Raw genomic sequence first — 27,067 nt, 5'->3', positions numbered from 1 at the left:
CCATGGGTTACCAGTCTGAGATCCCTGTTTCTCTCCCTTTTTTTTTTTTCATTGTTGTTTTTCTTTTTCTTTTTGGTCTGTTGAGACAGGGTTTTACTGTGTAGCCTTGGCTGTCCTGGACTCGCTTTGTAAACCAGGCTGGACTCATAGGGAACCGCCTGCCTCTGCTTCCCAAGTGCTGGGATTAAAGGCGTCCACCACCACTGCCTGGACTGAGATCCCTGTCTTAATAATGTCCAGTGCACAGCCTGTCAAGGGGAGCTTGGTGACATAGGCCTGTAATTCCAGGTCCTAGGGGGCTGAAGCAGGAGGATCTTACGTTTAAGGCTATCCTGAGGGGGCCAGAGAGATGGCTCAGAGGTTAAGAGCACTGGCTGCTCTTCCAGAGGTCCTGAGTTCAATTCCCAGCAACCACATGGTGGCTCACAACCATCTATAATGTGATCTAATGTCCTTCTCTGGCATGAAGGTGCACATGCCGGCAGAACACTGTATGCATAATAGATAAATACATCTTAAAAAAAAAAAAAGGCTAGCCTGAGCAGCAGACACAGGTGACTGTTACTCTCTTTTCTTTTTTGATTTTTTTGAGACAAGGTTTCTCTATGTAGCCGTAGGTGTCCTCAACTCCCTCCCCAGTGCCCCCCCCCACTTTTTTTTTTTTTTTTTTTAGACCAGACTGGCCTCGAACTCACAGAGATCCACCTCCCTCTGCCTCCTGAGTGCTGGGATTAAAGGCATGTGCCACCACGCCCAGCAAGACTCTTTTTTTAAAGTAAGGTTTATTTATTTATTTATTTATATGTGTGTGTGTGTGTGTGTGTCCACTTGCTCTCGTGCACGCAAGCTCAGAGGCTAAAGGGTGTCATATGAGTCCTAGCACTGTGGACATTTGTGCCCCACCTGATGTGGATTTGAGAGCTGAATTAGGGTTCTCTTAACTACTGAGGCAGCTCTCCAGCCACAGCCGGACTAACTTTTACCCACTTCTAGATTCAGACCATTTGGCAGAAAGATCTAGAAGATGGGGAGCTTTGGACATATATAATAGCTCTCCCTGTGCTTCCTGCTTACAGACCGGTGTCGGGGGGTGGGGGTGGGGTGGAGGGAGCGGGGGAACCAAGGTCCAGAGAGCTTGAGATTTCATCCCCAGACTCCCCCCTCCTCCCACACAGGGATGAGCTCTGGCTTCCCATCTTGAGGTGGCGTCATTGCACCCCACTTAGCCTGGCTCTCACCTGGGCCGACTCATAGGTGTTAAGTGGGACGCGGCTGGCCGAGGTGGGTGGAGGGAAAAATTAGGAGGTGGCTCTGTACTCAGCTCAGCCCAGGAAGCCAACATCAGTGCCACCAGCGGGTTCCCCAGTGGGACTTTCTCAGATCATGAAGGTAGGGAGGCCTGGACAGTCCCTGAATCACAGGATTCATTATGGCATTTTAATGCGTGTGTCCCTGCATGCATGCATGAGAGAGACAGAGAGAGAGTCATGTAGCCCAGGCTGCCTCTTCTAATTTATTACATAGCCAAGGATGTCTGTTCTAGTTTGTTTCCTCTTGCTGTGATGAACACCAGGACACATTTGGAGAGAAAGGAGCTTGTAATCCGACATGGAGGGAGCTCAAGTCAGGAACCTGGAGGCAGGAGCCGATGCAGACACCATGGAAGACTGCTGCTTACTGGCTTGCTCCCTATGGCTTGCTCAGTTTGCTTTCTCATTACCCAGGACCCCAAGCCTAGGAATGGTGCCACCCACAGTGGGCTGGACCCTCTCACATCAATCATTAGTCAAGAAAATGCCTCCATAGGTCTGCTCATGGGCAGTCTTATTGAGAGGTTTTTCTCAACTGGGGCCCTGATCCCAGGTAACTCTAGCTTATGTCCTGTTCCCTTTCCCTCTCCCCCCCCCCAGACACATACACACATACACACACACACACACACACACACACACACACACACACACACACACCACACTAACTAGCACGGTGACTTTGAACTCGTGATTTCCCCCCCTGCCTTCACCTGGAATCACAGGCATGTGCCACCACAGCCAGCTTCCGTGGCACTGGGGAGAAATCCAGGGTCCTTTGCACACTAGGCAAACACTCCAGTGTCAGAGGCATTCACAGGCTTTTTTTTTTCAGACAGGGTTTCTCTGTGTAGCCTTGGTTGGCTGTCCTGGACTTGCTTTGCAGACCAGCCTTGAACTCACAGAGATACCTGCCTTTGCCTTCCCAAGTGCTGGGAATACAGGCATGCGCCAATGTGCCTGACTGCAAGCCTCTTTTATTTTTCATTTTGAGACAGGGCTGTCCTGGAACTTACTCTGTAACCCAGGCTAGCCTTGAACTTGTTACCCTCCTGCCTTGGCCTCTGTAGATGGGATGATTGGCCAGTGCCACCAGACTTGGCTCATGTATACCTGGATGAACTAATGTTGCAGGCTAAATTGACCCTGGGACCTGCCTGGGAGGAAGTGGTGATATTGAGGACACTTCGGGGCTCTGGTTGGGAAGGGTCCCTCTCACTGGAAGCCTTGGGTATACTCAGCACAGGGCCCGCTGGCAAGGCTGACATACCCAGCAAGCTAGTACACTCCAGGTCAGCTATTGTCACAAGTGTGACTGACGCCCCCAAAATAAACACAGGCATACATACCCAGGTGTGATATAGCGCTGGAGGAGCGAGCTGTGCCCAGTGTGGAAAGTCCACAGAGGGACTCGGTAGGGCTGGGACAGTGTGCACTCAGGTGGGCTCTGCAGCCTGACAGCCTGGGCCTCAGTTTCCTTGTTTGGAAACCAAATGTGTTTGAAGATTGAATGTGCCCACTTGAGGACTCGGGGCACTTTTGACCTTTGGCCCTTATGGGCACTGCCTGGTAGTGGAAACCGAATGACCGAAGAGCAAATCACACTGCCTCTACTGCTGGTTGCTTTGTAACCTTGGGCAAAGAACCAACTCTAGGCCTCAGCTGCTGCCTCTCTAAAACTGTGTGTAACCCGTCCCAGAGCAAGTGGTAAGCAGAGGCACTGGGAGAGAATGTGGCCTGTTCTTGAAGCCATAGGTCATGGGTCTGGGTTTGAATCCTGACTCTTCTACTGTGTGACCTTGAGCAAGCCACTTGGCCTCTCTGAGGATGCGAAGACATCTCTCTCCTCTGGCTAAGCACAGATTCTGCTGAAACCGGTTTTGTCTGATCAGTCTCATTACCCTATTTTTTAGCTAGAGAAACTGAGTCAGAGAAGAAAATGCACCCTGCCAGGCTAGAATAAGCATCCTGACTCAACCCCATTGCCCTCCTCTGGGCAGCTAGTTTTTTCTGCCTCAGTTTCCCCAGATGGGACGAGGGCTTCAAGGCTTGTTGTCTGTGATTCTCTGGTAGGACGTGAAGTACCTGGCCACCAGCGGCTTCCTCTTTCTGCGATTCTTTGCACCCGCCATCCTCACACCGAAGCTGTTTGATCTCAGAGACCATCACGCAGACCCTCAGACCAGCCGCTCCCTGCTGCTGCTCGCCAAGGTGTGTGTGGGGGGCTTGGGATGGAGGTGGGGGCAGGGGCGGGGCTCGGGGCGGGGTTGGGGGCGGGGCTCCATCACGGGAGAAGCATGTTGGGAAAGATCAGGAAGATCACCTGGGAGAAGATGGCAAGAAAGCTTCCTTGTGTGTGTGTGTGTGTGTCTTTTTGTTTTCTGTAACACAGCTTGCGGGGCCACTGAGACCTAGAACTTGCTATGTTGCCCATGCTGACCTAGGACTCAAGGCAATCCTCCTGCCTCATCCTCTCAAGTGCTGAGATTCTAAATGTACCACCATGCCTAGCTTTCATTTGCCCACCCCGACACCTGTTTTGACAGTGCTGGGAATTGAACATGGGGCCTCATGCATGGGAGGTTATCGCTGTACCGCTGAGCTACAGCCCAGCTTTGTTGTTGTTCTTTTCCTCCTTCTCCTCCTTTTTTTTTTCCTTAAAGATTTATTATTTATACAGTATTCTGCCTGGCATGTGTAACTGCCCACCACAAGAGGGCACCAGAGCTATTATAGATGGTTGTGAGTCACCATGAGGTTTCTGGGAATTGAACTCATTACCTTTGGAAGAACAGCCAGTGCTCTTTACCTCAGAGCCATCTCTCCAGCCCTCCTCCTCCTCCTCTTCCTCCTCCTCTTCCTCCTCCTCTTCCTCTTCCTCCTCCTTTCTTTTTGGTTTTTCGAGACAGGGTCTCTCTGTGTAGCCTTGGCTGTCCTGGACTCGCTTTGTAGACCAGGCTGGCCTCAAACTTACAGAGATCCACTTGCTTCTGCCTTCTGAGTGCTGGGATTAAAGGCGTGCTCCACCAACATCCGGTGCCCCCTTCTTTTAATGAAATAACCACAACTCACTTCTTCCAAAAGAAATGGGAGAAGTGGACTAGCAGTCGTTTATACCTTAGTATGAATTAGGCTATTCTTGACAAAGTAGCCACAGCTTGTGGCTCTGACAGAATTGGGCGGTGCTGGGTGGGCTGTGATGCTGATTCTAAAAGGAGCCGGAGGGTCAGACAGTGCTCAAGGTGAATGGATATGAGGACCAGAATTTGGGGCCAGAGAGGGCGCTTGCCTTAGCAGTAACCTTGACCTCCTTTCTCCTTTGCTCCAGGCTGTACAGAGCATTGGAAACCTGGGCCAGCAGCTGGGCCAGGGCAAGGAGCAGTGGCTGGCCCCCCTCCACCCCTTCCTGCTGCAGAGCATCTCACGTGTGAGGGACTTCCTGGACCAGCTGGTCGATGTCGATGGGGATGAGGGTGAGTCCTGTGGCCCTGCCACTCCTGGCTTGTGACCCATCCCTGTCCCCCCAGCACTCATCATCCAATCCCATTAGTCTTCAGTTCCCCAATACTAAGACTTGCAGGTCAGTCACCTAACATATTGTGTTGGGCTTGCTTAGGTCACCTCTGCTAATGTGGCAGTGTGGCAGGGTCATGACACATGACCCTGGTATGTGTCTCTGGTGTAACATGGTCTCTGGTATGGTCATGGGATATAACGGGCACTACCCCTAAAAGCCTGGAATGGCAGCTCAGTGGGGGAATGCCTGCCTTGCATGTATGAGGTCCTAGGTTCAATTCCAGCACTGAAAAAAAAAAAGTAATGATAGACACCCCTCAAGGTGCTTTGGATAAAGTGGTTTAATGAGAGAGAAATGGCTCCGTGGGTAAAGTGCTCACTGAGCAAGCTTGAGTTCAAATGCCCACATTCACCTAAAATCCGGGCATGGCTGTGTCTACCTGTAACCCCAGCATTGGTAGTGTGGAGACAGGCGGATCTTCTGGGTCCCTGGTCAGCCACCGTAGCCAAAATGGTGAACTCCAGATTCAACAAGTAGCCCAGTGTCAAAACATAAATTGGGGCACAAAGGAAGACTTCAGATGTCGACCTTGGGTCTCCACATGAGCTCATGCAGATGAAACACACACACACACACACACACACACACACACACACACACACACACAGTAAGACAAAAGAAAACTTTGCATTTATTCATAAAATTTTATTCTCATGGGGACCAAGCTGTAAGACAATAGCCAAGGGCCAGGCAGTGGTGATGCACAACATTAATCCTAGCATTGGGGGAAGGGGGTCAGAGACAGGTGGATCTTTGAGTTTGAGGTCAGCCTGGTTTACAAATTAGTTCCAGCCCAGCCAGGGCTATCTTTCAGAGGACTCAGGTTCAATTCCCAGCACCTACAGGGCAGCTCACACCTGTCTGTAATTCCAGTTCCAAGGGACACACAAGCAGGCAAAACATCAATGCCTATAAAATAAAAGTAATTAAAAACCATTTAAAGCCGGGTGGTGGTGGCGCACGCCTTTAATACCAGCACTTGGGAGGCAGAGGCAGGTGGATCACTGTGAGTCCGAGGCCAGCCTGGTCTACAAAGCAAGTCCAGGACAGCCAAGGATACACAGAGAAACCCTGTCTGGGAAAATGACAACAACAACAACAAAACAAACACAAAAACCATTTAAAAAACAAAGCAAAACAAACAAGACAATAGCCAAATATACGGAGTGTCAGAGAGTTAAAAAGAAGGGAAGGGTGGGCGGAGTGTAGTGGTCCACATCTTTAATCCTAGCACTCAGGAGGCAAGAGAGGCTAGCCTGGTCTATAGAGTTCCAGGCCAGGCAGAGTAACACAGTGGGGTGGAGTCTTAAGAAAGGAAGGAAGGGGCTGGAGAGATGGCTCAGTGGCTAAGAGCGCCACCTGCGCTTCCAGAGGTCCTGAGTTCAATTCCCAGCAACCACACGGTGGCTCAAAACCATCTATAATGTTATCTGATGCCCTCTTCTGCAGATAAAGCACTCATATACAACAAATAAAGAAATAAATCTTAAAAAAGAGAAAGGAGGGAAGGAAAGAGGGGAGTTTTTGGAATTTTGTTAACATCAGCTCCCAGATGGGGGCGCTGCCAGGTGCCAAGAGAACTGCTGGATTTTCTCAAAGTCCCCTCCCCTGTCTACCCAATCGCTTATGCAGCCCTGGGTTCAGAGTGCCACCTAGAGTCAGCGCTGTGCAATGACTGCGGACTCAGACAACAGGGCACAGGCTGTTTTGCCCTCATCAGAGGTTCTGCTGGGCTCAGAGATAACTGACTGGGCCAGGACGGCTTGTTGGTCTTCTGTCTGGGCACACAGAATAGCTAAAGGGTGTCTTGGTGCAAGATGGAGTCATTCTGGCCAAAACTGGAGAACTAATGTCAATGTCAGAGTGACCCAGGCTGGGGACAGCATGTGCAAAGGCCCTGGGGGCGAGAACAGAGACCATCAGAGAGAGGCCAGTGCAGAAGAGAAAAAGAAGAGAAGAGAAAGAAGAAAAGTAGGGCGCTGGAAAGAGAGCTTTGGGAGAACTGGGACTTGTGTTAGGAGGAGGGTGGTGCCATGTGGCCCTCTGAAATGAAGGACTTAGGGTGGAGGGAACGTCAGAGTGTGGGGGGTGCTCAGGTCACATAGGAGCAACCTGGGACAGTGGAGAGCCCTGGGGCATGGGTTGTGTGTGTCTGTGGTGGGGGGAGAGAGATCTGTAGCCTGGAGGTCTGGCTTGAGGCTGGCTGGGAACATGGCTGGATTCACACACACACACACACACACACACACACACACACACACACACGCACACACACACACACACGCATGCACGCACACACACACAACCTCCTGCCTGCCTGCCTGCCATCTGCACTTCTCACCTCTCAGCTTGGGGAGGGACCTGGGTACCACTTTTAGGGATAAGGGGTGGTGTTGGTGGTAGCTAAAGGAGTGATGTCTGAGGCCTAATCTTCCTGCTCCTTGGGAGCAGACAGAGCAAAAACCATCAGAGTGACCACCAGACATGACAGAGTCACCCACCCTCTTTTATCTATTCCCCAGAGTCTGGGGGGTCAGCCTGTGTCCTGGTCCAACCCTCAACAATTGTTCGAGAAGGCTTCCTGCTGAAGCGCAAGGAGGAGCCTGCAGGCCTGGCTACACGCTTTGCCTTCAAGAAGCGCTACTTCCGGCTGAGTGGGCAGGACCTTTCCTACTCCAAGACTCCAGAGTGGCAGGTGAGACTCTGACACTTCCTCCACCCTCACACCCACCCCTGGTATCACAGCAGCTAAGGTAATGGATTCCAAACCCTTGGCTTTCTTTGAGCCAGCCTGGCTTGTGACAGGGACACTTGCTGCTACATTCTTAAGCAGGTGTGGACAAGCATGGGTGGAGGCCACAAGGTTTACACCAAGCACCATAGACTCATATAGGATCTATCTGTTTCCGATGGCTACGTGCAGGTGCACACACATCCAGGTACCCACTCAATAGCTCAGTCACCTGTGCACAAGCTTTCCCTGTATGCCTGTGTGTGCTGGGCTTTCTCCTAGGTAGAAAACACTGCAGGTCCTGCTGCCCTAACCAGCATAGCCTGAGGGAGACTAGGACTCGGTTTGTGGGTCTGGCTTGCTTAGGTTGTCAGGCTGGGTGCACAGACTAAGTGACTTCGGAAGGGTCATTTACCTTCATGCCTCAGTTTCCTCATCTTCAAATTGGGGAGAAGGACAGACTCAGTCTCAGAAGATGGTCATGGTGATTGAGTGAGCTGATGGAAGTAAGGTTTTAAAAGCCACAGACAGCCAAGTACCACATAAGCAAGTGCTGTGGCAAGGATGATGGTGGTGTTGATGATGAGTGAGGGTGATGATGAAGATGCTGATGTTAATGAGGTGGTAACGATGATAATGATGCTAATGGTAATAATGGTGATGCTGGTGGTGTTGATAATAGTGGTGATGGTGGTGATGTTGATGTTGATAATAGTGGTGATGATGCTGGTGATGTTGATAATAGTGGTAATGGTGGTGATGATGGAGGTGATGAGGGTGAAGGTGAATAAATGATAATGATGGTGATGAAGGTGGTGGTGATGATGATGATGATGATGATGGTTGTCTTAGTGTTACTCTTGCTGTGATGAAACCCTGTGATCAAATCAGCTTTGAGAGGAAAGGGTTTATTCAGCTTACACTTTCACATTACTGTTCATTGTCAAAGGAAGTCAGAACAGGAGCTCAAACAGGGCAGGAGCCTGGAGTCAGGAGCTGATGCCGAGGCCGTGGAGGGGTGCTGCTTACTGGCTTGCTCCCCATGGCTTTCTCAGCCTGCTTTCTTATAGAACCCAGAACCATCAGCCCAGGGATGGCCCCACCCACAATGGGCTGGGCTCTCTCGAATTGATCACTAATTGAGAAAATGCCCTATAGACTTTCCCACAGCCTGATCTTATGGTGGCATTTTCTCAACTGAGGCTTCTTCCTCTCAGATGACTCTAGCTTGTGTCAAACTGACATAAAACCAGCCAATACAATGGTGATGATACTGATGGTCATAGTGAGGAGGGTGATGTTGATGATGGTGATTGTGGGATGATGGTGATGGTGATGATGGTGATGATTGCTGCTGATGACAGTGATGATGATATCAGTAATACTGATAAAAGCAAACTTAGACCTAGAAAAGTCAAGTTAGCACATGACAGAGCAGGCCTGTGGGGAAGATGCAAAGAGCTATTCAGAATTGAATACATGGCCTTGGTGACTCCACCTGGTGCCACATCCAAAGGGATGCTGTCCCCTGGCTGCCCACAGGTTCACTCATCCATCCCACTGTCCTGCATCCGTGCCGTGGAGCGTGTGGACGAGGGTGCCTTCCAACTACCACATGTCATGCAGGTGGTGACGCAGGATGGCACGGGGCTGCCCCACACCACCTACCTCCAGTGCAAGGTAAGGCCTCTCAGCACAGTCAGGAGTGGGGGGAACCATGGCTCAGCCTCACCCACATCCTGATCGCCTGCCGTCTACCTCTGGCAGAATGTGAACGACCTCAACCAATGGCTGTCAGCCCTGCGCAAAGCCAGCGCCCCGAACCAGGACAAGCTGTCTGCCTGCCACCCTGGTGCCTTCCGCAGTGGGCGCTGGACCTGCTGCCTCCAGGCAGAGCGCTCAGGTGAAGGGGCGGGGCGTACTACAAGCTCCACCCTCCCCATCTGCCCGTCAGCAGCATCCCACTTCCACTTGGGGTTGCTGTGCAACCTTCAGCGTGTGACGGCATCTCTCTGTGCCTCGGTCTTCTTGCCTGGGAAATGGGACCGAGGATAGCCCTTACCTCTTTGGTCCTGTTAGCGGATACCGAGTTGATGTACTCAAAGCACCGCGTTAGCTGCGTGCAAGGACTATTTCCAACATTCTCACCGTGTGCCAGCTGCTCAGAGCTCACACACAGTTGTTGAGGCCAGATGACAATGATGACGGAAACAGGTTGCTATGCCGTTCCTGGGGATGAATCCGTGGTCTCGAGCTCTCTGCCACTGACCCACATCCCAGCCCCGGCCAGACAATTAAACAGTGTTAGAAACACCAACCTGAGGCTTTGCCTGAGCCCCAGCCCTGGGGCAGGGATCAGGAAGGCTGCCTGGAGGAGGTGTAGCTAGAGTTGAGTGGAGGCGATGAACAAGCGAGGATGTGCATGGCAGGGATCAGGCTGAGCGAAGGGGTGCGGAGGCGGGGCTAACTGATCGCTATGGTCTGTATTAGCTTCCTTTCTCTTTCTTAGAGGAAGGAAGGGTTAGTTTGGCTTACGCTTCCAGATCACAATCCATTGTTGGGGGAAGTCAGGAATAGGAACTTGAAGCAGAAACCATGGAGGAACACGGCTTGCTGACTCCCTTGCGGCCCCACTCAGCCAGCTTTTTTGTACTGCCCAGGAGCACCTGCCTAGGGAATGGTGCTGCCTGCAGTGGGCTAGGCCCTCCTGCATCAACTAACAATCCACACAGAGAGGACCACGGGCTAATCTGATCTGGGCATTCCTGTTTGAGACTCTCTTCTTGGAGGACTCTTGGAGGCTGTGTTGAGTTGACAGTTAATCTAAACAGGGACAGGGTTCATGGTGAAGGCAGGGTGGCTGGGGAGGAGGCTGGGACCCCAGGCAGAAGCCATGGGGGTTTGGGGGGCACTTGACTAAGCAGAGGCTTGCACAGGTATTGGACAAGCTGAAGGCAAGGTGCTATGGCACCTGGGCCTGGAATAGGGCAGAGGCTACTGGCGTGGAACAAGACGTCCCTGACAATACCGTGTCCCCTCAGCTGCTGGCTGCAGCCGCACCCACTCAGCCGTGACACTTGGAGACTGGAGTGATCCACTGGATCCTGATGCCGAGGCCCAGGTGGTGTATCGCCAGCTGCTCCTCGGGCGGGACCAGCTCAGGTGGGTGTCACCTGCCTCACCCTGCTGTGGCCTCCTCACATTCATTCATCCCTTAGAAAGTGTTCCACCCCCACAGGGTTTCGTGTAGCCCAGGCTAGCCTTGAACTTGCCACATAGTAGAAGACATTAAACTTCTGTTCCTCCTGCTTGTAGCTTCTCAGAGCTCCGTCTTACAGGCGTGGTGCTGGAGACTGAGCCTTGATCTTCACACATGCCAGGCAGACTCTTACCAATCAAGCTGCAGGCTGAGCCCCTTTCCTTCCTTTTCTTTTTCTGTTTGCCAGTGCTGGGGATGGGGCTGAGAGCCTTGCACTCACTGAGCCCCATTTGCCCATCTTCTAGAACACAGGTTAAGCTTCCAAAGATGCCTGTGCACCACCAAAGGGCCTCAGTGTCCAGGGAGTCAGGGCTCGGAACGATCTGTAGTTGATCTGCTAGGCACAACAACTAAACACCATGGCCAAGGCACCATCTAGAAGAAAGCATTTAACTTGGGGCTTAGGTTTCACAGGGTTAGAGTTCATGATGGCAGACCAAAAAAATGTGGTGGCAGGAGCTGCTGAGAGCTCACATCTTGATCCCAAAGTGGGAGACAGAGAGGACTAACAGGGTGTGACTTGAATCTTTTGAAACCTCGAAGCTCCACCCCCAGTGGCGCATCTCCTCCAGCAAGGCCACACCTCCCAATCCTTCCCAAGCAGTTCTGCCGACTGGGAACCACCTGTTCAAATATATGAGCCTGTGAGTGTTGTTCTCATTCAAAGCACTGCAGGGAGCATGGGAGCTTACAGCGTGAGGGGCTCCAGAGACACAGGCATGGTTGATCTATCTAACTTGGCTTCTGAGCCTCCCTGGTGCCTTGGATACCTAACCTCCTCCTTCCTGGCCTGAGGAGCTTTGTTATTTAGTGATGGGCTTGTCCCATCCAACCATGAAGAAGGTCTGTACTGAGGTTCTTGGGTTCAAATCCTGGCTATTTAGCGGCTGTGTGGTACTCAGCTAATTTCCTGGCTTCTCTGAGCCTCATCTAGAAAAGGAGGTGGTAGGGTATGGACCTCATAGTATTGCCCTAAGGGTCAGACGCTAATCCAGTGAAAGGACACCACATAGCTTCCCATACGTAGGAGCTATTGTTACGCTGTGTGGCCTTAGGCAAGTTCCTTGATCTCTCTGAAGAACAGCGTTACTGTTAAGTAATGAAATGAATTCACTTGTGTGCAGGGCTTCTCAGTGTAGTGTCTGCTACACTCCAGAAATGTTTGTGGTGATGGTTGTGATGATGATGATGGTGCTGATGGTGGTGATGGTGGTAATAGTGTTGGTGGTGCTGATGGTGCTGATGGTGGTGATGGTGGTAATAGTGTTGGTGGTGCTGATGGTAGTGATCGTGATGATGGTAATGGTGATGGTGGTGGTGATCATGATGGTGGTGATGATGGTGGTGCTGATGGTGCTGATGGTGGTGATGGTGGTAATAGTGTTGGTGGTGCTGATGGTAGTGATCATGATGATGGTGATGGTGGTGGTGATCATGATGGTGGTGATGATGGTGATGGTGATAGTAATGGTGATGGTGATGATGGTAGTGATGGTGATGTTAATGGTGATGGGGGTAGTGATGGTGATGATAGTGATGGTGATGATGGTTATGATGTTAATGGTGATGGTGGTAGTGATGGTGATGATAGTGATGGTGATGATGGTAGTGATGGTGATGGTGGTGATGATGTGATGATGGTAGTGATGGTGATTATGGTAGTGATGGTGATAGTGATGATGGTGATGATGGTGATAGTGATGATGGTAATGATGGTGATGACTCTCTGATTTCTCCTGCAAGCAGCAGAGAGTCTTGGGTAGGAGCAACACCCTGTCTCAGAAACAAGCCTTGTCCCTTTTCCTCTCAATCCTCAGGCTGAAATTGCTGGAGGACTCCAGCCTGGACATAGCTCCAGAGGCAGACCCTGGGGATGACTCTGGTGCCATGGATGGTAAGGGAGACAGATTCCATTCTTGCCCCTTACAGATGTTTGTCCCAGTTGGCCAGACACACCCCTATGCCCTTCTGCATGCCCTCCTGTTTCTGGTTTACCAATGGGACCCCAGTGCTGGTGAATTTGGGGCTTCTTTCTGCATAGGAAAAGACCAGCCCCAGGAAGTGAACTCTGGTGACAGCCACCAGAAACCTGCTGAGCCCCATGGCTTGCACTTTCCCTCCAGGGGCCTGTGCCGAGGTTCTGGCTCAGCAGAGAACAGCTATCACCCGCCTGCTGCAGGTGCTTGAAGACTTGGAGCAAGCCCATGAGGAGTTCCAGAGACGGGGACAGGGACAAATGGCCCTCTAGGACGCTGGATGCTCAGGAGGTACCAGAGCCAGCTGGAGACAAGGAGCCATGGGGTCTCCCTCAGCACACTCTGGCCCAGGCATCTCCTCAAGGCTGCCTTCTTCACTGCTGTGGCTTGGAGCCTCCTAGACAAATCCCGACCCTGTGTGCCCTGTGGCCAACCAGGGCGCAGGAGGCTTTGGTAGGGTCCAGCCTTGTACCGACCAAACCTCACTTTCTTTTCTGAGCCCGGAGTCTCAGCTTCACTGGACACACCTCTTCCAATGCCTATGGTGTCCACCTCACCCTGAGCTGCTGGATACAGCTGTACCTGAATGCGTACCCTGGCTGACTCAGAAAAGGCTTGGCTGGCCAGGAGCTTCTGGTTTTCACTTCTGAGTTCCTGTGACCCCATAGGAACTCCTGTACCCCACTCTCATCTGGCAGCCCCACCCTCAAGTTTCTGGAACTGGGTGTTCTCAGAAGAACGGCTTGGGAGCCCAGCATGCCAATTCAGAGCCTTGAAGTTGGATACTACAGGCTCTTTCTCCCTCTTGAAGCCTCAGTTTACTCTGTATAAAGTGACGAGTGAGTGTGCTTAGCTGTGATGTGTTAAAATTGGGGTACCCTGGAAGGCACCAGTTGAAAAGCTTATTAGCTAAAAATACAGGTTCCAAGGCCCCGCTCAGCTGCTGAGTGCATCTGAGGGTTTGGGGGGCTGGTATCTGAATTCTGGGGCACACAGGTTTTTTAGGGTTGGGGTATGATTTGAGAGAGCCTATAGAGGATGAAATGTTCAGGAAAATTGGGCTGGCAGAGGTGGAAGACTTCTGAGTTTGTCTGAGGAGAGCTCTGGATAGGAAAAAACTCAAGTCAGCTAGGTTGGATCAAAGGCACCAGGAAAGGCATGGCGCTATACCGCATGTGGCCAGCAAGGGTCGCCCCGAGCATCTCCCACTGGCTTGGGTATTCCTATGCTATCAGAGGCTTCTCTGTCTCTCCCTGTCTCTCTCTCCCTTTTATTTTCGAGACAGAGTCTCTCTGTGTTAATCTTGGCTGTTCTGGACTTGCTTTGTAGACCAGGCTGGCCTCGAACTCACAGCGATTCGCCTGCCTCTGCCTCCTGAGCTCTGGGATTAAAGGTGTGCACCACCACACCCGGCTCAGAGGCTTCTCTTAAGAGGGAAGCATTCCCTCTGCTCCTGGCTCTACCACATCCTCATCACTATGGTGTGTGTGTGTGTGTGTGTGTGTGTGTGTGTGTGTGTGTGTGTGTGTGTGTGTGTGTGTGTGTGTGTGTATGTTTCTGAATCCTTAGGGACTAGGAGAGTCATCCACTGCTTCTCCCGCTGCCCAGGGCAGTGGTCCTAAGGTTACCTTTGTCTCCCAAACCATCACTACTCCCTAGTGTTCCGCCTCACAGTCACCCAGCACCCTCTTGGCAGAAAAAAAGGCCTGACAAGGAGAAAGACCATTTATTTCTCCACCCACAGTGGGACTGGTAGAATTTTTTTTTTTTTTCCAAAAGAGCAATCGCTGGCGTCCCTTTAAAGCTTGGCTGACTTCCATCACAGCAGCCAATCCTCAGAGGCGGAGCTGGTGGGTTGCCTGGGCAACAGGCCTCTGGTTGGCCGGAGACGATCAGCCGCCCACTGCCCACTTCCAAGCAGCGAGAAGTTAATGAAATTAACGCTTTGCCGCCTGCTCTCCATTTTCAACGCGTGGAGCCTGAACAAGGTCTCCCCTCGCTCCCTAAAGCCAGAAGCTACAGCTTTTGGGTCTCAATGTCCGGAGCGGTTTAGTCGGGGAGAAGCCGATACAGAGGCAAGAACGACGCCTTTGACTGGGATAGACAGAGGTCTAGGGATGGGCACAGGAGGAAGAAGGCAGGGTGCCAGAAAGATAAATAGACACAAGCACAAAGTAAGACAGCCTCGTCCCCAGTGCCCTGAAAAAGCTACTCAGTAACCTGGGATTTCTACCCCATTGGCTTTATAGTGCTCAGTGGGCAGGTGGCGTAGCTGACATGAGTTTAGGGGTGAGGCACAGGGGCACAGGACTGGCCCCTAGAAGCCTTACAGATTCCCCACCCCTCCGTGCTCCTGGGAAGGAGACGAGTCTATACAGATGTAATGGAGACACAGGTGGAACCCACAGGATGTGTCATGAGGACCTTTCTGTCTCTTTTTCCCCCAAAGCTGGGAGAAGTCAGAGGCACCTGGGTGTATGTGCGTGAGTGTGTGCGTGCAACAGGACGTGTGTGTGTGTGTGTGTGTGTGTGTGTGTGTGTGGTGTGAGGGACAAAGCTCCATCTTTTCCATAGGGAGGTCGCCCTTGCTGGTGGTCCTATATCTGCCACCCTTACCGGAAACCACAGGTTGGAACCAGCTGGCCTGGTGTCCTCCCATCACTTCCCACAGCCACCAGCCAGATCCCCTTAGCACTTCTGGCTCCTCCCCCCTAGTGGAGGGAGGTATGTGCCAAGCTAAGGGCAAAGCAAGAGGGAAGGCTTGCAACTTAGGCCTCAGGCCTTGGCCATGGCCTCAGATACGCCCTGGGCGGTGAGCTCGGCCAGCACGTTGTCTAGGTAGCTGGCATCGGGGTAGCCATGGCCAGTGAGGTTGGAACCAAACTCCGTCTTGTGGTGAATCTCGTTCCACACCACCGTGTCCGACTCGCCCGTGGTATTGGATGTTCCGATGGTGAAGATGAGTCTGCGCTCCCAGGCGGTGATGAGCAACCTCAGCACCTGGAGGGGGTGGGGTGGGATGGGGTGCGTGTCACAGGCAGTCAGAGCCACGGCCTGCTCCACTATCATCCTCTGCATAAATTTCTGTTTCTTTCCCGGCTTGTCGTCAGTACAGACGGGGCTTAGACCCCACTCTTTGCACTAAACAGTCACTTTGTGAATTAGTTTCCATGATTAAAAACCTGCAGACTTCACAGGAAAAAAAAAACCAAAGGCACTAGCTTCTTTGGTTAAACAGTAAATAAAACCAGACAACCTAAGTGTGAAGATGAAGGGTTTGAAGGGCTGCTTGGGGTTCAAATCCCGGCTCTGCCACTTCATTGCTGTGTGACTGTGCGTAAGTTATTTGCCCTCTCTGAAGCTTTATCTTAGCTGGTAAATGAAATGAAGTAGGCTCAGGGCCTGCAGTTTAGCATGTTGGTTTGGGAAGAAATAACACAGCAGGGACTGTGGACCAAAAGGGGTCAGGGATGGGGTGGGGGTGGGGATGCGGATGGGGCAGGCTTAAATGATGGTGGCTGGGGACCCTGTCTTCATTCATTGTTTAGACCAGGTGGGCACCCACCTTCCGGCCCTTCTCGTTGTTGGGTAGGTAGCAGTGGCGAGGGAATCCTCTGGCGGTGAACTTCTTGCCTGGATTGGGATGTTCAGGGCCCTGCGGGGACAGCAGAAGGGTTCAGATCATAGAGTTTCTGGAAGGGGCCAGAGAGTTGGGGCTGTGGCCTGCGGCCTCACCTGAATGCCCGTGGGGATGTCATAGACAATGCGGATGGTCTGGGTGTCTGCAAAACCAGGCAGCGAGTGCGGGATGACATGGAACTCCATCTTCCCCGGTGGCTGTGTCCCGGTCTTCTCCCCGTAGATGGCTTTGCAGGTGGGACACTGCAGGCTGCCATCCTGAGAAGCGTGTGCTGGGGTGAGGCCCCTGGGGTCCCACCGGGCCCCCACCCACTGCCACCACACTGCATAACACCCACCCACTGCACAGCAGCCCACCTTGTTACCATTGGAGTACATGGCCACCAGGCAGAGCAGGTGGTACATATGGCCGCAGCGGCCCAGGCGGCCCACGAGCTCAGGCCGCACACTCTTGTTCCGGAGCACGCCCTCATAGCCAGACGCTGTGACCAGCCGCTCCATGCAGATGGTACAGTCCTGGAGGGCCAGGGAGATGAGGGAGGGCCATGAGGAAGGACACAGAGGATGAGGTCATAGGGAAGGCTATGGGCTATAGAGACAGGTGTGCCTCTGTTAAACTTAAGCTCCTCCCACCAGGGCCTGGTGAGGAAAGTGAGGCCTGGATGGACAGGAGGAGAAGCTGGCTGGGAGGAACTGACTGGTCCTGGGCCCCCCACCCCCCCCAGACCCCACCTGGCTGGCTCACCTCATCAGGTGGGCTTTTCACTTTCTGCATGTACCTCCGAACCACATCCTCAGGATTCTTACCTGCCGAGAGAGTGGTATGTGTCTCTGAAAGAGTAGGGGTGGGGGTCAAGTGCTGGGGAGCAGGTGAGGGAGTGTCTGTCTGGAAGGGAGAGTTGAGGATAAGCTGAGGCAGGTGCATGCTGGGTCCTAAGAGCACTGCGGTTGTGTTCAGGGCGGCAAGGGACCTACTTTTTTTGAGGTGTTTTTTCTTGGTCTTGCGGCACACGCCTGGCACTCCGGGCACGGGCTTCACGTCGCTCTTGTTTACGGGTGGCGGGTGCAAAATGGGTTTGGGGGCTCGTGTCAGGCACACTGGTAGCCCGGCTGCACACAGCAGGATCCCGGTCATACCTGGGGGCCAGGTGTGTTGGGGGAGGGGGGAGATGTTGTTTAGTGAGGAGAGGCGGGGTCATGACAAGCCACGCCCTCCCTTCGTTATTGCACTGATGAGGCAGGTGGAGGCTACAGAGGATCTACCCTAGAAAACCACCTCAAGCTTAAACCAAGCAAACCCAATTAGAAGGGCCATTCTTGGACCCACCTACCAGTTCACCGAAGGGGCGGGGCTCATGAGGCGGGTGGGCGGGGCCTCACTGGGTTGGGTCTTACCTGCCAGTGCTGGGTGGACAGGGCCAGTGCCGTTCAAGTTCTTCACTGGGAGTGCCGGAACCCTGCAGGGATGAGAAGAACCCCCTGCTGGATTCCAGGCCCAACACGCCAAGCAAGGACCTTGGTTTGATTTTACGTTAGGGCTTCTCCTGACGCACCCCACATTCACCATCCGGATGAGCCACTAGGAAACCCCATCCCATTTTGAGCTTCTATTAGCGATGGGTACCGTCAGTGGACTCTAATGGAAACATCCTTAGGCCTAGTTCTGATCTTTAGAGATGCTCTTGTGTAGCCCAGGCTGGCCTCGAACCTGCATTGCACCCAAGAATGACCCTGAATTTCCGATCCTCTCGCCTTTACCCCCCATGTGCTGAGCTTGCAAGTGTGTTCTGCCACACCCAGTTTTATGTGGTGCTGGGATTGAACCAGGGCTTCACGATGAGGCAAGCACTCTACCAAATGAGCCATGTTCCTGGTCCCACATCGTCTTCACCCTGCAGACCACTTCCTCCCATTGGAGAGCATTTGGAGCCCAGTTCTCTTTCCTTCTCTGGCCTGAAACCCACCTATCACCGAGTTAGCTTCTCTTAAGGCTTGCTCTGTGGAACACTGAGTCCTGCAAAACACTCTGGAAAAAAATCTCAGGAAACACATGGCTGGGTGTGGTGGCGCACACCTTTAATCCCAGCAATCCGGAGGCAGAGGCAGGCAGTGAGTTCGAGGCCAGCCTGGTCTACAAAGCGAGTCTAGGACAGCCAAGGCTACACAGAGAAACCCTGTCTCAAAAAAAAAAAAAAAATCAGGAAACATGTAAGATGAGAAACACTACAGTGTCTTTCACTCTGAGGTTCTCAACTTATCCAAGCTCATAAAGGCTCTGATAAGTCCTGACACCAGGCCTCACATGGTCTGCTCTTCAGATGAGGAACCCCTGGAAAAAATATTCTTTGCCTTCTGGGATCAATCACAGCTGCTTTTGTTTCTTAGTCCAGATGCTAATTAGCTGGTGACACACGGCATCATGTCAGCCTTCGTAAGCTAATTTCTCTGTGTGTGGAATGGGTAGGGCGCAGCGCCTGCTTTTTGTTTGCTGAGAGGAGCACAAATCCAGGTAGCTAGGAAAGATTCTGAAAGCACCATCATCACTACTATCACTATGATTACCACCACCACCACCACCACCACCACTTATTGTCACCACCATTACCATCACCATTATCACTACTATTACATCACTGCCATCACCATCATCACGATCACTATACCATCATCATCACCATTATCACCATCATCAGTACCATAGCCATCTAGACCCATTTTTGGAGAAGTGGCTGGGACAACCTAAAGTCACTAAGCACTGCTCATGTGGGAGGAGGGGAAAGTGAGGAGGGAGGAGGGATGGGTGCTCTGATGTAATACAGGCAGGGAGGAAAATATTTAACACACATACCACTAACCACTTGTCGCCTACCAGTGGCAGGCATGCCTAATCCATCACAGCTCTCTGAAGCTCAAATACTCCATAACACAGTTCTCCAGTCAGCTTCTATCTACCAGGATGATCAGATTGTTACCCTGTATACATGATGTTCAAAAGTCTGGTCCAAATGATTCCCCATGAGTCTGTCCCTGGGAGATGGGTAGAGAAACCCCAGGAAAAGGATTCTTGAGATCTTGGCCACACTCATCTCTCAAGATAAGTTTCAAAAACTTTTTTTTTTTTTTAAAGAGACCTGCGCTATAAAAATTAGCTTGGCTACTGGGAGGAAGATTTTGATGGAGCCTGATGGTACAGCATCTCAGTGTTGTAGGGGACAGTCCCGAGGTGGCACACACCCTCTTGCAGTCCGCAGGCAGCCTGCGAGAACCTTCTGTAGAGCGGTTCCCATGCTACCAAGCGTGGGAGCCTTGGGAGGTGGCCCTTTTGATGTGGGAGACACCTCTTCCTCCCAGGCATCGAGAGAACACCTCTCTGGACAAGCACTGTGGCCTAGGGCTTCCAGAAAGGGGGGATGGGGTCGCCTTCACTCCTGTCCTGCTTTCTTGGGGCCCTAGCTCGGCAGAAGGTCTGAGGAAAAGCTTCCACAGGGCAGGCCTGTGCTTGACTACCATTCCCAGCCCCTGCTCAGCTGCCGTGTGTCCTCTGCCCTCCGTCCTGCAGAGGCTAGCCTTTTGCACTGAGGAACGGCTGGTCATCTGACGGGACCTCCACTGTGCTGTGAACCTCACTTCCTGTGTATGTACTCTCTCTCTCACGCTCTACACCAGCTGTGCTGATCTCATAAGTGCCAGGTTCATTTCTATCCCAGGGTCCCTTGCACCAGCTAACCCCTTTCTCCAGGTGGCTCTCCTCAAGATGTTTACCTAGCGCGCTCTCCCTCACAGAGGTCTTGGGTTCAACGCTGCCTTTCTAGACAGCCTGTTTCTCGTATCTCACTCTTTGCTTGACGTTAGCACGGACATAAGGAAGTCTTCACACCCAGCCAGACACTGTACCATCTGGCCCACCTCTGTCTCTGGGTCTCCCCTCCTACTCCTTGGTTTCCTCCTCAAACACACAGGGGTTTCTTTAAGGTGTGGGCCCAGTCTCTTTTCTGGCCTTTGCACTTCTGTGCCCTCCCGCTCATATCCCCAAACCAGGTCTCTCTGGATGATGCTGGGACAGAAAGGGTGCCCATTTGGCGTGGAGCAGATGCTCAATACACACACTCGCAGCGCGAGTGTACGAAGGCAGGGTGGGTGCTGTCCCTGGGTGTTCTCTGACCATGTGTTAAGAAAGCCATGAAGCAGGTGCTCAGTGAACGCCTCCTGCAGCTTCCAGGCTGCGTTCGTGCTGAGGTGAGAGCACTCAGGGGAGGCCTCCTGAAGAACAGAGCATCCCTGCATTGTCCAAGGTATCCCCAGCAATGCTGCTAATCCCTCTCAGGGCATGGTCCACAGCAAGACTTGAGGAAAACCTACACTGAACTAGGTTCCCTTCCCACCGCCCAGAGGCAAGAAGCTCCAGCTGAGGGGTGGGGAACTCATCTCCTTCCCCAGCCTGAGAAGGAAGGAGGCTCACTTGGTCCCCCTTCCTACCAGGAAAGCAGGCACATGCTTATGCTTGTTCTGGCTGTAGGGCAATGCACATAGGCAAAATGCAGGGAGGTTTGTTTGTTTGTTTGTTTGTTTGTTTGTTTGTTTTGCTGTTCCTCACACCATTCCCTGTCTTTTTTGGTGGGGGATGGGGATTTGGACATCTTGTCCACTGCTTCCCCATAAACTTCCACATCTGTCCTTTGAACACAGGCCCCACTTGTTTTTATCTATAAGGGACAAAATTCATCTTTCATTGAGGATCAGGGCATTTTCCATCTTGTTTTCTAGTTGTGTGGTTCTGCTCTTATCTCGTCTGCCAGATTTCTAGCTCTGGGAACCTCCCAACTCTGTGACCCAAGGATTGAGGATAACAAAACAGGCTCCCAGTGATGTACAGATAAGAAACTAGCTCACTAGCTCTGGGGTCTCTTGCTTATGCTTCAAAAACAAGGGCTCCAATTGCAAATGTTCCCTGAAATCTCCCATACAAGATCAGAACAGATGTCAATTAAATAACACACATACCACTATTACCAAATTTGCACCCATGGCAGACATCACCAATCAATCCCAGCACTCCTTCCCACACACCTAAGATATAACTTGAGAATCACCCGCAATACCATACTCCAGAAAGTCCATACTGCTAGGCTAGAGACACCTGTGAGACAGTCTGTCATGGACCCTGAACCTGGCAACATGATGAAGCCCAACGAGAGGAAATGACTTCACTTTGGCCACCCAGCTGGCCTGGCTGCTCTTGGCAGTGGGACCTGTAATTTCTGGGTCCAACTCGGGGCTGACCCCACCAGGTTGGCCAGGGTTCAGGGCACTGTGGAGCTGAGAACTACAGGGTTATGCAAAGCCTCAGAGCCAGCCTGCAGAGCTAGCTCAGGGGCTGTACAAGTGGCCTCAGGACATGCCATTGATTGGCAATCAAAGTCATCCCCTTTGGGAGCAAGAGCCCCACCAGCACTCCTATAGGTCTTCCGAGTCTCCACACTTTCTGATGGTGGTTCCTATGTCTCCCGCAAACCTCAGACCTTCTGAAGATGCCTAGCATGTTCCCAGCAGCCCACAGGGGAGCCCCCAAAAGCTCTGGCCTCAGTTCATGTGGAGAGAGAGAGAGAGAGAGAGAGAGAGAGAGAGAGAGAGAGAGAGAGAGCAGAAGTGAAACTGTCCCCCACATTCCCCTTTCTCCTCTCTAGAGATTCCTGCGGGGACCCTGAGATGCTCTTGTCACCTGCTGCCTTTTAGTCCCTCTATACCTTGTAGCCAACTCCCTGCCCCCATGATCACCTGAGACCACCCCCTGCACTCCCCTGTCTATGAAGACAAGGCAAGGCCTGGGAGATGGAGCCTGAGCTCAGGGGTCCACCATCAGTGATCTGAGACCCCGTGATCACACTGTCTTTCCTCACCGGCCAGCTCTGAGCATCCATAGCCTCAGTTTCCCCTTGTCAAATGACTCCTTGTCCCTGTCTGCCTCTCAGGGTGCGCACCCCACAACGTGGAGCCCTGGCTGCCGGTTGGGACTTGAATTTTTTGCGGGACCCTGGGGCTCAATCCTGCTTTCAAAGATTGATGTATTTTATGTGCCTGTGTACTATCTCAAGGTCTGTGTCACCACTACCCCTCCCCCCAGAGCTCTGGGGGAGCCCAGGTAGGGGAGGGCGGGCTGGGTTGCTGTTCCCACGCCCTTGGGGGAGCATGGGGGTGCAGACAGGAGCGTGTGGCTCCGCTTCCCAGGGAGAAGACAGGAAGTGCTTCAGGTGGGGGCTGGTTGGGAGGTTTTGGGTTTGACCTTGTGGTGAGGGTGTGACCCAGCCTCATGACAGCTACCCTGGCCAGGAAAGGGGGGAGGATGGGTGGGAACCCAGGCTCCTCCCTTCCCAGGTTCAGGCTCCCTGCAAGACTTGGGAACTTTAACATTTTAGAGCCATTTAAGTGAAAAGACATGGAGAGAAGGGGGGGTCGGCGGGGACGGGGGGGGGGGGGGGAGGGAGAGAAAGAACATGAAGCCATTCAACAGATACAAGATCACAAGAAATAAACAAGTGCTGGGGGTGTGGTTCAGTGGGTAGAGCGATTACCTAGCATTCATGAAGTCCTGGGTTTGACCCGCCACACCACTTAAACCTGGCACCGTGGCCACATAGCAACCTTCGAGATGGCAGGAGACTGGAGGACCAGCAGTTCAAGGTTATCTTAGCTAAGTATCGAGCTCAAAGCCAGCCTGGGCTATGAGACCCTGCTTTAAAAGACATATATCATTCAAATCACCTCTCCCCCATATACAGCCAGGCACATCTTTCCAACAGCTGAAGGCTCTTCTCAAGTCTGGATTAAGCCAGTTAAAGCAAGCCAGAGGTCCCACAGCCTGTGGCCCCTCCATCCTTTCCAGCTGCTTGGGCCTCAGCACATGAGGCCAGCTCCTGCCTCGGGGCTCTTGCACAGTTTCTTCCTACCGCCTGGAAAGCTTGTCCCTGCCTCCCTTAAACGCATGCTGCCCCTAAGAGTCTCAGTATCAGGCCAGGCTGGCCTTAAATTCACGGTCTGTATACCTCAGCCCCCAAGTGCTGTGATTATAAGTGTATTCCACCATGCCCAACTTTCTTTCTCCCGACCCCCATTTATTTATTTTGTGTGTGCGAGAGTGCCGAGCTGGGCTTGTGGTGGTCAGAGGGTGATTTCCGGGAGTCTGTTCTCTCCTACCACGTGGCTCCCAAGTATTGAACTTAGGTGGCCATGCTTGGCAGCAAGTGCCTTTACCTGCTGAGCCATCTTGTTGCACCCCCTCCCCCACTTTTGAGATAAGAGCTCGCTATGTAACCCAAGACAGCCTCCAACTCCCAGCAGGCCTCCTGCCTCAGCTTCTGGTGTTCTTGGGTTAAATGTGTGTGCCACCATGACACAGAAAGGGAAGGCAATAGTGACTTTTTTTTTTTTTCTAAGAGAGGGTTTCTCTGTGTAGCCTTGGCTGTCCTGGACTCACTTTGTAGACCAGGCTAGCCTCAAACTCATGAAGATCCGCCTGCCTCTGCCTCCCAAGTGCTGGGATTAAAGGTGTGTGCCACCTCACCCAGCCAATAGTGACATTTTATTTTATTGCTCCTCTCTCTCTCTCTCTCTTTCTCTCTCTTTCTTTTTTTCTTCTTTGAGACAGGGTCTCTCTGTGTAGCCCTGGATGTCCTGGGCTCTCTTTGTAGACCAGGCTGGCCTCAAACTCACAAAGATCTGCCTGCCTCCGCCTCTGTAGTGCTGGGACTAAAGGCGTGTGCCACTACATCCAGCTTAACTATGGTTCCTCCGCAGCACTAACTACCTTCTAGCATATTCCGGGATCTATTTATTTCATGTGTTGTTTGTCTTGATGAAGCTATAAGTTCTCAGAGGTCAGGGACTGCCTGCTTCACTCACTGCTGTGTCCCAGCATCCCCCAGGGTGCCTGTCACACAGAGGTTCTTTAATACATGGGGAACTGATGGACAGACAGACAGTCATGCTGGGAGCTGGGGGAAGATATCTGGTGAGCACCCTCAAGGCAGGGAGAGCACTTACAAGGAGCCAAGAAGAAAGGAGAGAGGAGAAGCAAGGGAAATAAACCTGTCATGGGCTGTGGGGGGGATCCCCGAGGGCCTGTAAAGCAGGAAGGGGCCTCCCAAAACCCAGGGGCTCTGGTGTTCAAACAGCACCAGCCTGGTATCTGTTTGGCTGGCAGTGTTGCACAGCTAATGGAGATGTGGAAGCAGGGTGCAGCCTGGGAAACAGAAGGGATGCCATGAGTGGCCTGTGTCGTGGCCTGTGTCATCAGCCCCATTTTTTTCCCCCCGAGACAGAGTTTCTCTGTGTAACCTTGGCTGTCCTGAAATTCTCTTTGTAGACCAGGCTGGCCTCGAACTCACAGAGATCCACCTGCTTCTGCCTCCTGAGTTCTGGGATGAAAGGTGTGCTCCACCACTGACCAGCAATCAGCCCATTTTTACAAAAAAACCAAAGACCAGCCAGGCGTGGTGGCGCACGCCTTTAATGCCAGCATTCAGGAGGCAGAGGCAGGCGGATCGCTGTGAGTTTGAGGCCAGCCTGGTCTACAAAGTGAGTCCAGGACAGCCAAGGCTACACAGAGAAACCCTGTCTCGAAAAACAAAACAAACAAACCAAAAAACCAACAACAACAAAAAAAACCACAACCCCCCCAACCCCCAACCCCCCTCAAACAAAAACCCAAAGACCAGCGAGGGCAATGGGATCGGCTAATCACAGAGCAGCAGAAAAAGTTGAAGCTGGGACCCAAGATGGCCTCTGTTGCTTATCTTCTCTTTTGGGCTCTGCTACTGTCTGGGGCTACAGCCTGGAATGGCATGAGCAGGTGGGGGAAACAGGACCCCACATATCCTGGCCAACTTAGGTTCAAACTGTGTGATCCGAGCAAGTGTCATGATCTTTTGGAGCCTCAGTTTTGCTCTCTGAGAAATGGCAACAATATGAGCTTTGCCACAAGTTTCCGGAAGATGGCAGAGCCATGGGACTGGGGACACGGTGCATGCTCTGTAAACAGAAACAGGCCTGCAGCTGTCCCCCATGTGGGGTGGAAAGTCTGACTCGGTTCCTCTGGCCTGCAGCTGTGTTCCACAGCGATGGACACTGACCTCCCTGGAGACAGAGCGGATCTCCCCACCCTGTGTGTCCCCCAGGCTCATTCTGCCAGCTGGCTCCCAGCCGCAGCACAGGGGAGTGGAAAAAACCTTAGCCAGTCCCCCACTGGCTGTGTGGCTCTGGGCAGGTTGATCGTGTGGCTCTGGGCAGGTTGATCCCCGTCTCTGGGCCTCCCTCCTGATTGACTTCTAGTGATAAGGTGAGAATCAAGTGACAGACCACAGAGTCCTTGGCCTCTCTGTACCCTGACCACATCCCTCGTATACTGACCATATCCCTACACTGACCACACCCCTGCACACTGACCACATCCAGTAGGTGTGAAGATCTCATTCACCTGTCCTGGGCAGACAGGTGTCAGGTGGAACTCTGTCTGCCGGGTGGGGAAACTGAGGCTGAAGAGGTGAAACTACTTCCGAAGGTCACCCAGCTAGGAGGTGGCAAAGAAGAAGGGAGGGGCTGAGAGAAAAAGGAACCCATGGGGGCAGCTCATGTGGAAGGAGACCTGAACACAGGGACCCCAGAATCCCAGAACAGATGAGGATGGATGCAGCCATTTAACAAATGAGGAAACACGTGAGCCTAAAGGGGACAGGACATCCTGAATCTGAGGGGTGGGGTCTTAAGGGGAGCCAGCCCCACCCCCTCCTCCACCTTAGGTTTCTAGACCTCAGAAGCCTGGGATACTTGGTTCTGTGGTTCAAGCCCTGGGGGCAGTGAGTGATGGAAGGACTCAGTGGAAGAGCTGAGGACAGGACAAGGAGGAGCGGTGAGGGGGCTTGGGGAGCAGCCTGGGGTGGGTAGGGCTGCCTGCTCCACGGAGACACCCATGTGTCTTTTCTTATCCAGTTCACAATGTGACAGGACCAGGGGTCAGATGCCTCACCCTCTCCATCCACTCCCCTATATACCCCCATACCTCATGCTAAGCCAGGGTTTGGATTTCTTGGAGAGGGAGGGCGGGGGGGTGGGTGTCTTGACACAGCCTTGTCAGGCATGAGAAGGGGGTTCTGTATGGCTACAGCAATGAGGCCTCAGGCAGGACAGAGTAGGGTGTGTCTAACAATTAATACCCCCAGGCTCTCTGTAGCTCAAATATATTCTATGGCTTCCAGCTGCTGGTGGCACCAACCCCAAGCTCCCTTGATGCTCCCCAATCTGGCTCTAAGCCCCGATTTAGAACCCCCTTTTGGGAGTCCCCTATCCCCATCCCACTAGGGAGGCCTGGTCTCTGGTTTCTAGAACCTTCTAGATTTGCTCAGCTTCCACTCCTACACACCTGCAATGCCCAGCCTGGGATGCCCTTCTTCCTGCCAGGTATGGAACACCGCATCTCCTCCCTGGAGTTCAGACATGTCCTCTGAGCTCCCTAAAGACAGCCTCTTCCCACCACAAGCTCCTCCCCATGGTGTCCTGACCTGACCGCCCACTCTCTCTGGACTA

The 27,067-nt window shown here is 52.6% G+C and overlaps 2 protein-coding genes across 6 annotated transcripts in view; one reads left to right on the top strand and one right to left on the bottom strand.

Moving 5' to 3' along the window:
- RASAL1 (RAS protein activator like 1) overlaps positions 1 to 13,705 on the top strand; it is a 33,049-nt gene extending 19,344 nt beyond the window's left edge. For 4 of the 5 annotated variants that reach the window (XM_084762109.1, XM_084762106.1, XM_084762108.1 and 1 more), the window contains 8 exons: positions 3,384 to 3,521; positions 4,639 to 4,783; positions 7,410 to 7,582; positions 9,161 to 9,298; positions 9,386 to 9,521; positions 10,660 to 10,780; positions 12,695 to 12,771; positions 13,001 to 13,705. In XM_084762109.1, the coding sequence (XP_084618235.1) occupies positions 3,384 to 3,521; positions 4,639 to 4,783; positions 7,410 to 7,582; positions 9,161 to 9,298; positions 9,386 to 9,521; positions 10,660 to 10,780; positions 12,695 to 12,771; positions 13,001 to 13,125 (1,053 nt within the window). In that variant the 3' untranslated portion in view covers positions 13,126 to 13,705. The remainder of the gene's footprint in view (positions 1 to 3,383; positions 3,522 to 4,638; positions 4,784 to 7,409; positions 7,583 to 9,160; positions 9,299 to 9,385; positions 9,522 to 10,659; positions 10,781 to 12,694; positions 12,772 to 13,000) is intronic. The other variant, XM_084762107.1, reaches the window with a different exon arrangement.
- An 859-nt stretch (positions 13,706 to 14,564) lies between these two features.
- DTX1 (deltex E3 ubiquitin ligase 1) overlaps positions 14,565 to 27,067 on the bottom strand; it is a 30,727-nt gene continuing 18,224 nt past the window's right edge. Inside the window, exons 4-10 of the mRNA XM_084762116.1 lie at positions 17,888 to 17,949; positions 17,468 to 17,629; positions 17,238 to 17,299; positions 16,850 to 17,008; positions 16,589 to 16,750; positions 16,419 to 16,508; positions 14,565 to 15,853 (exon numbers count right to left, since the gene is read on the bottom strand). Coding sequence (XP_084618242.1) covers positions 15,629 to 15,853; positions 16,419 to 16,508; positions 16,589 to 16,750; positions 16,850 to 17,008; positions 17,238 to 17,299; positions 17,468 to 17,629; positions 17,888 to 17,949 — 922 coding nt within the window. The 3' untranslated portion in view covers positions 14,565 to 15,628. The remainder of the gene's footprint in view (positions 15,854 to 16,418; positions 16,509 to 16,588; positions 16,751 to 16,849; positions 17,009 to 17,237; positions 17,300 to 17,467; positions 17,630 to 17,887; positions 17,950 to 27,067) is intronic.

Source organism: Acomys minous, assembly GCF_964271855.1.
Source record: "Acomys minous genome assembly, chromosome: 16".
NCBI classification, from domain to species: domain Eukaryota; kingdom Metazoa; phylum Chordata; class Mammalia; order Rodentia; family Muridae; genus Acomys; species Acomys minous.
The sequence above is the reverse complement of the archived record's forward strand: the minus strand, read 5'-3'. Positions and strand labels throughout refer to the sequence as shown.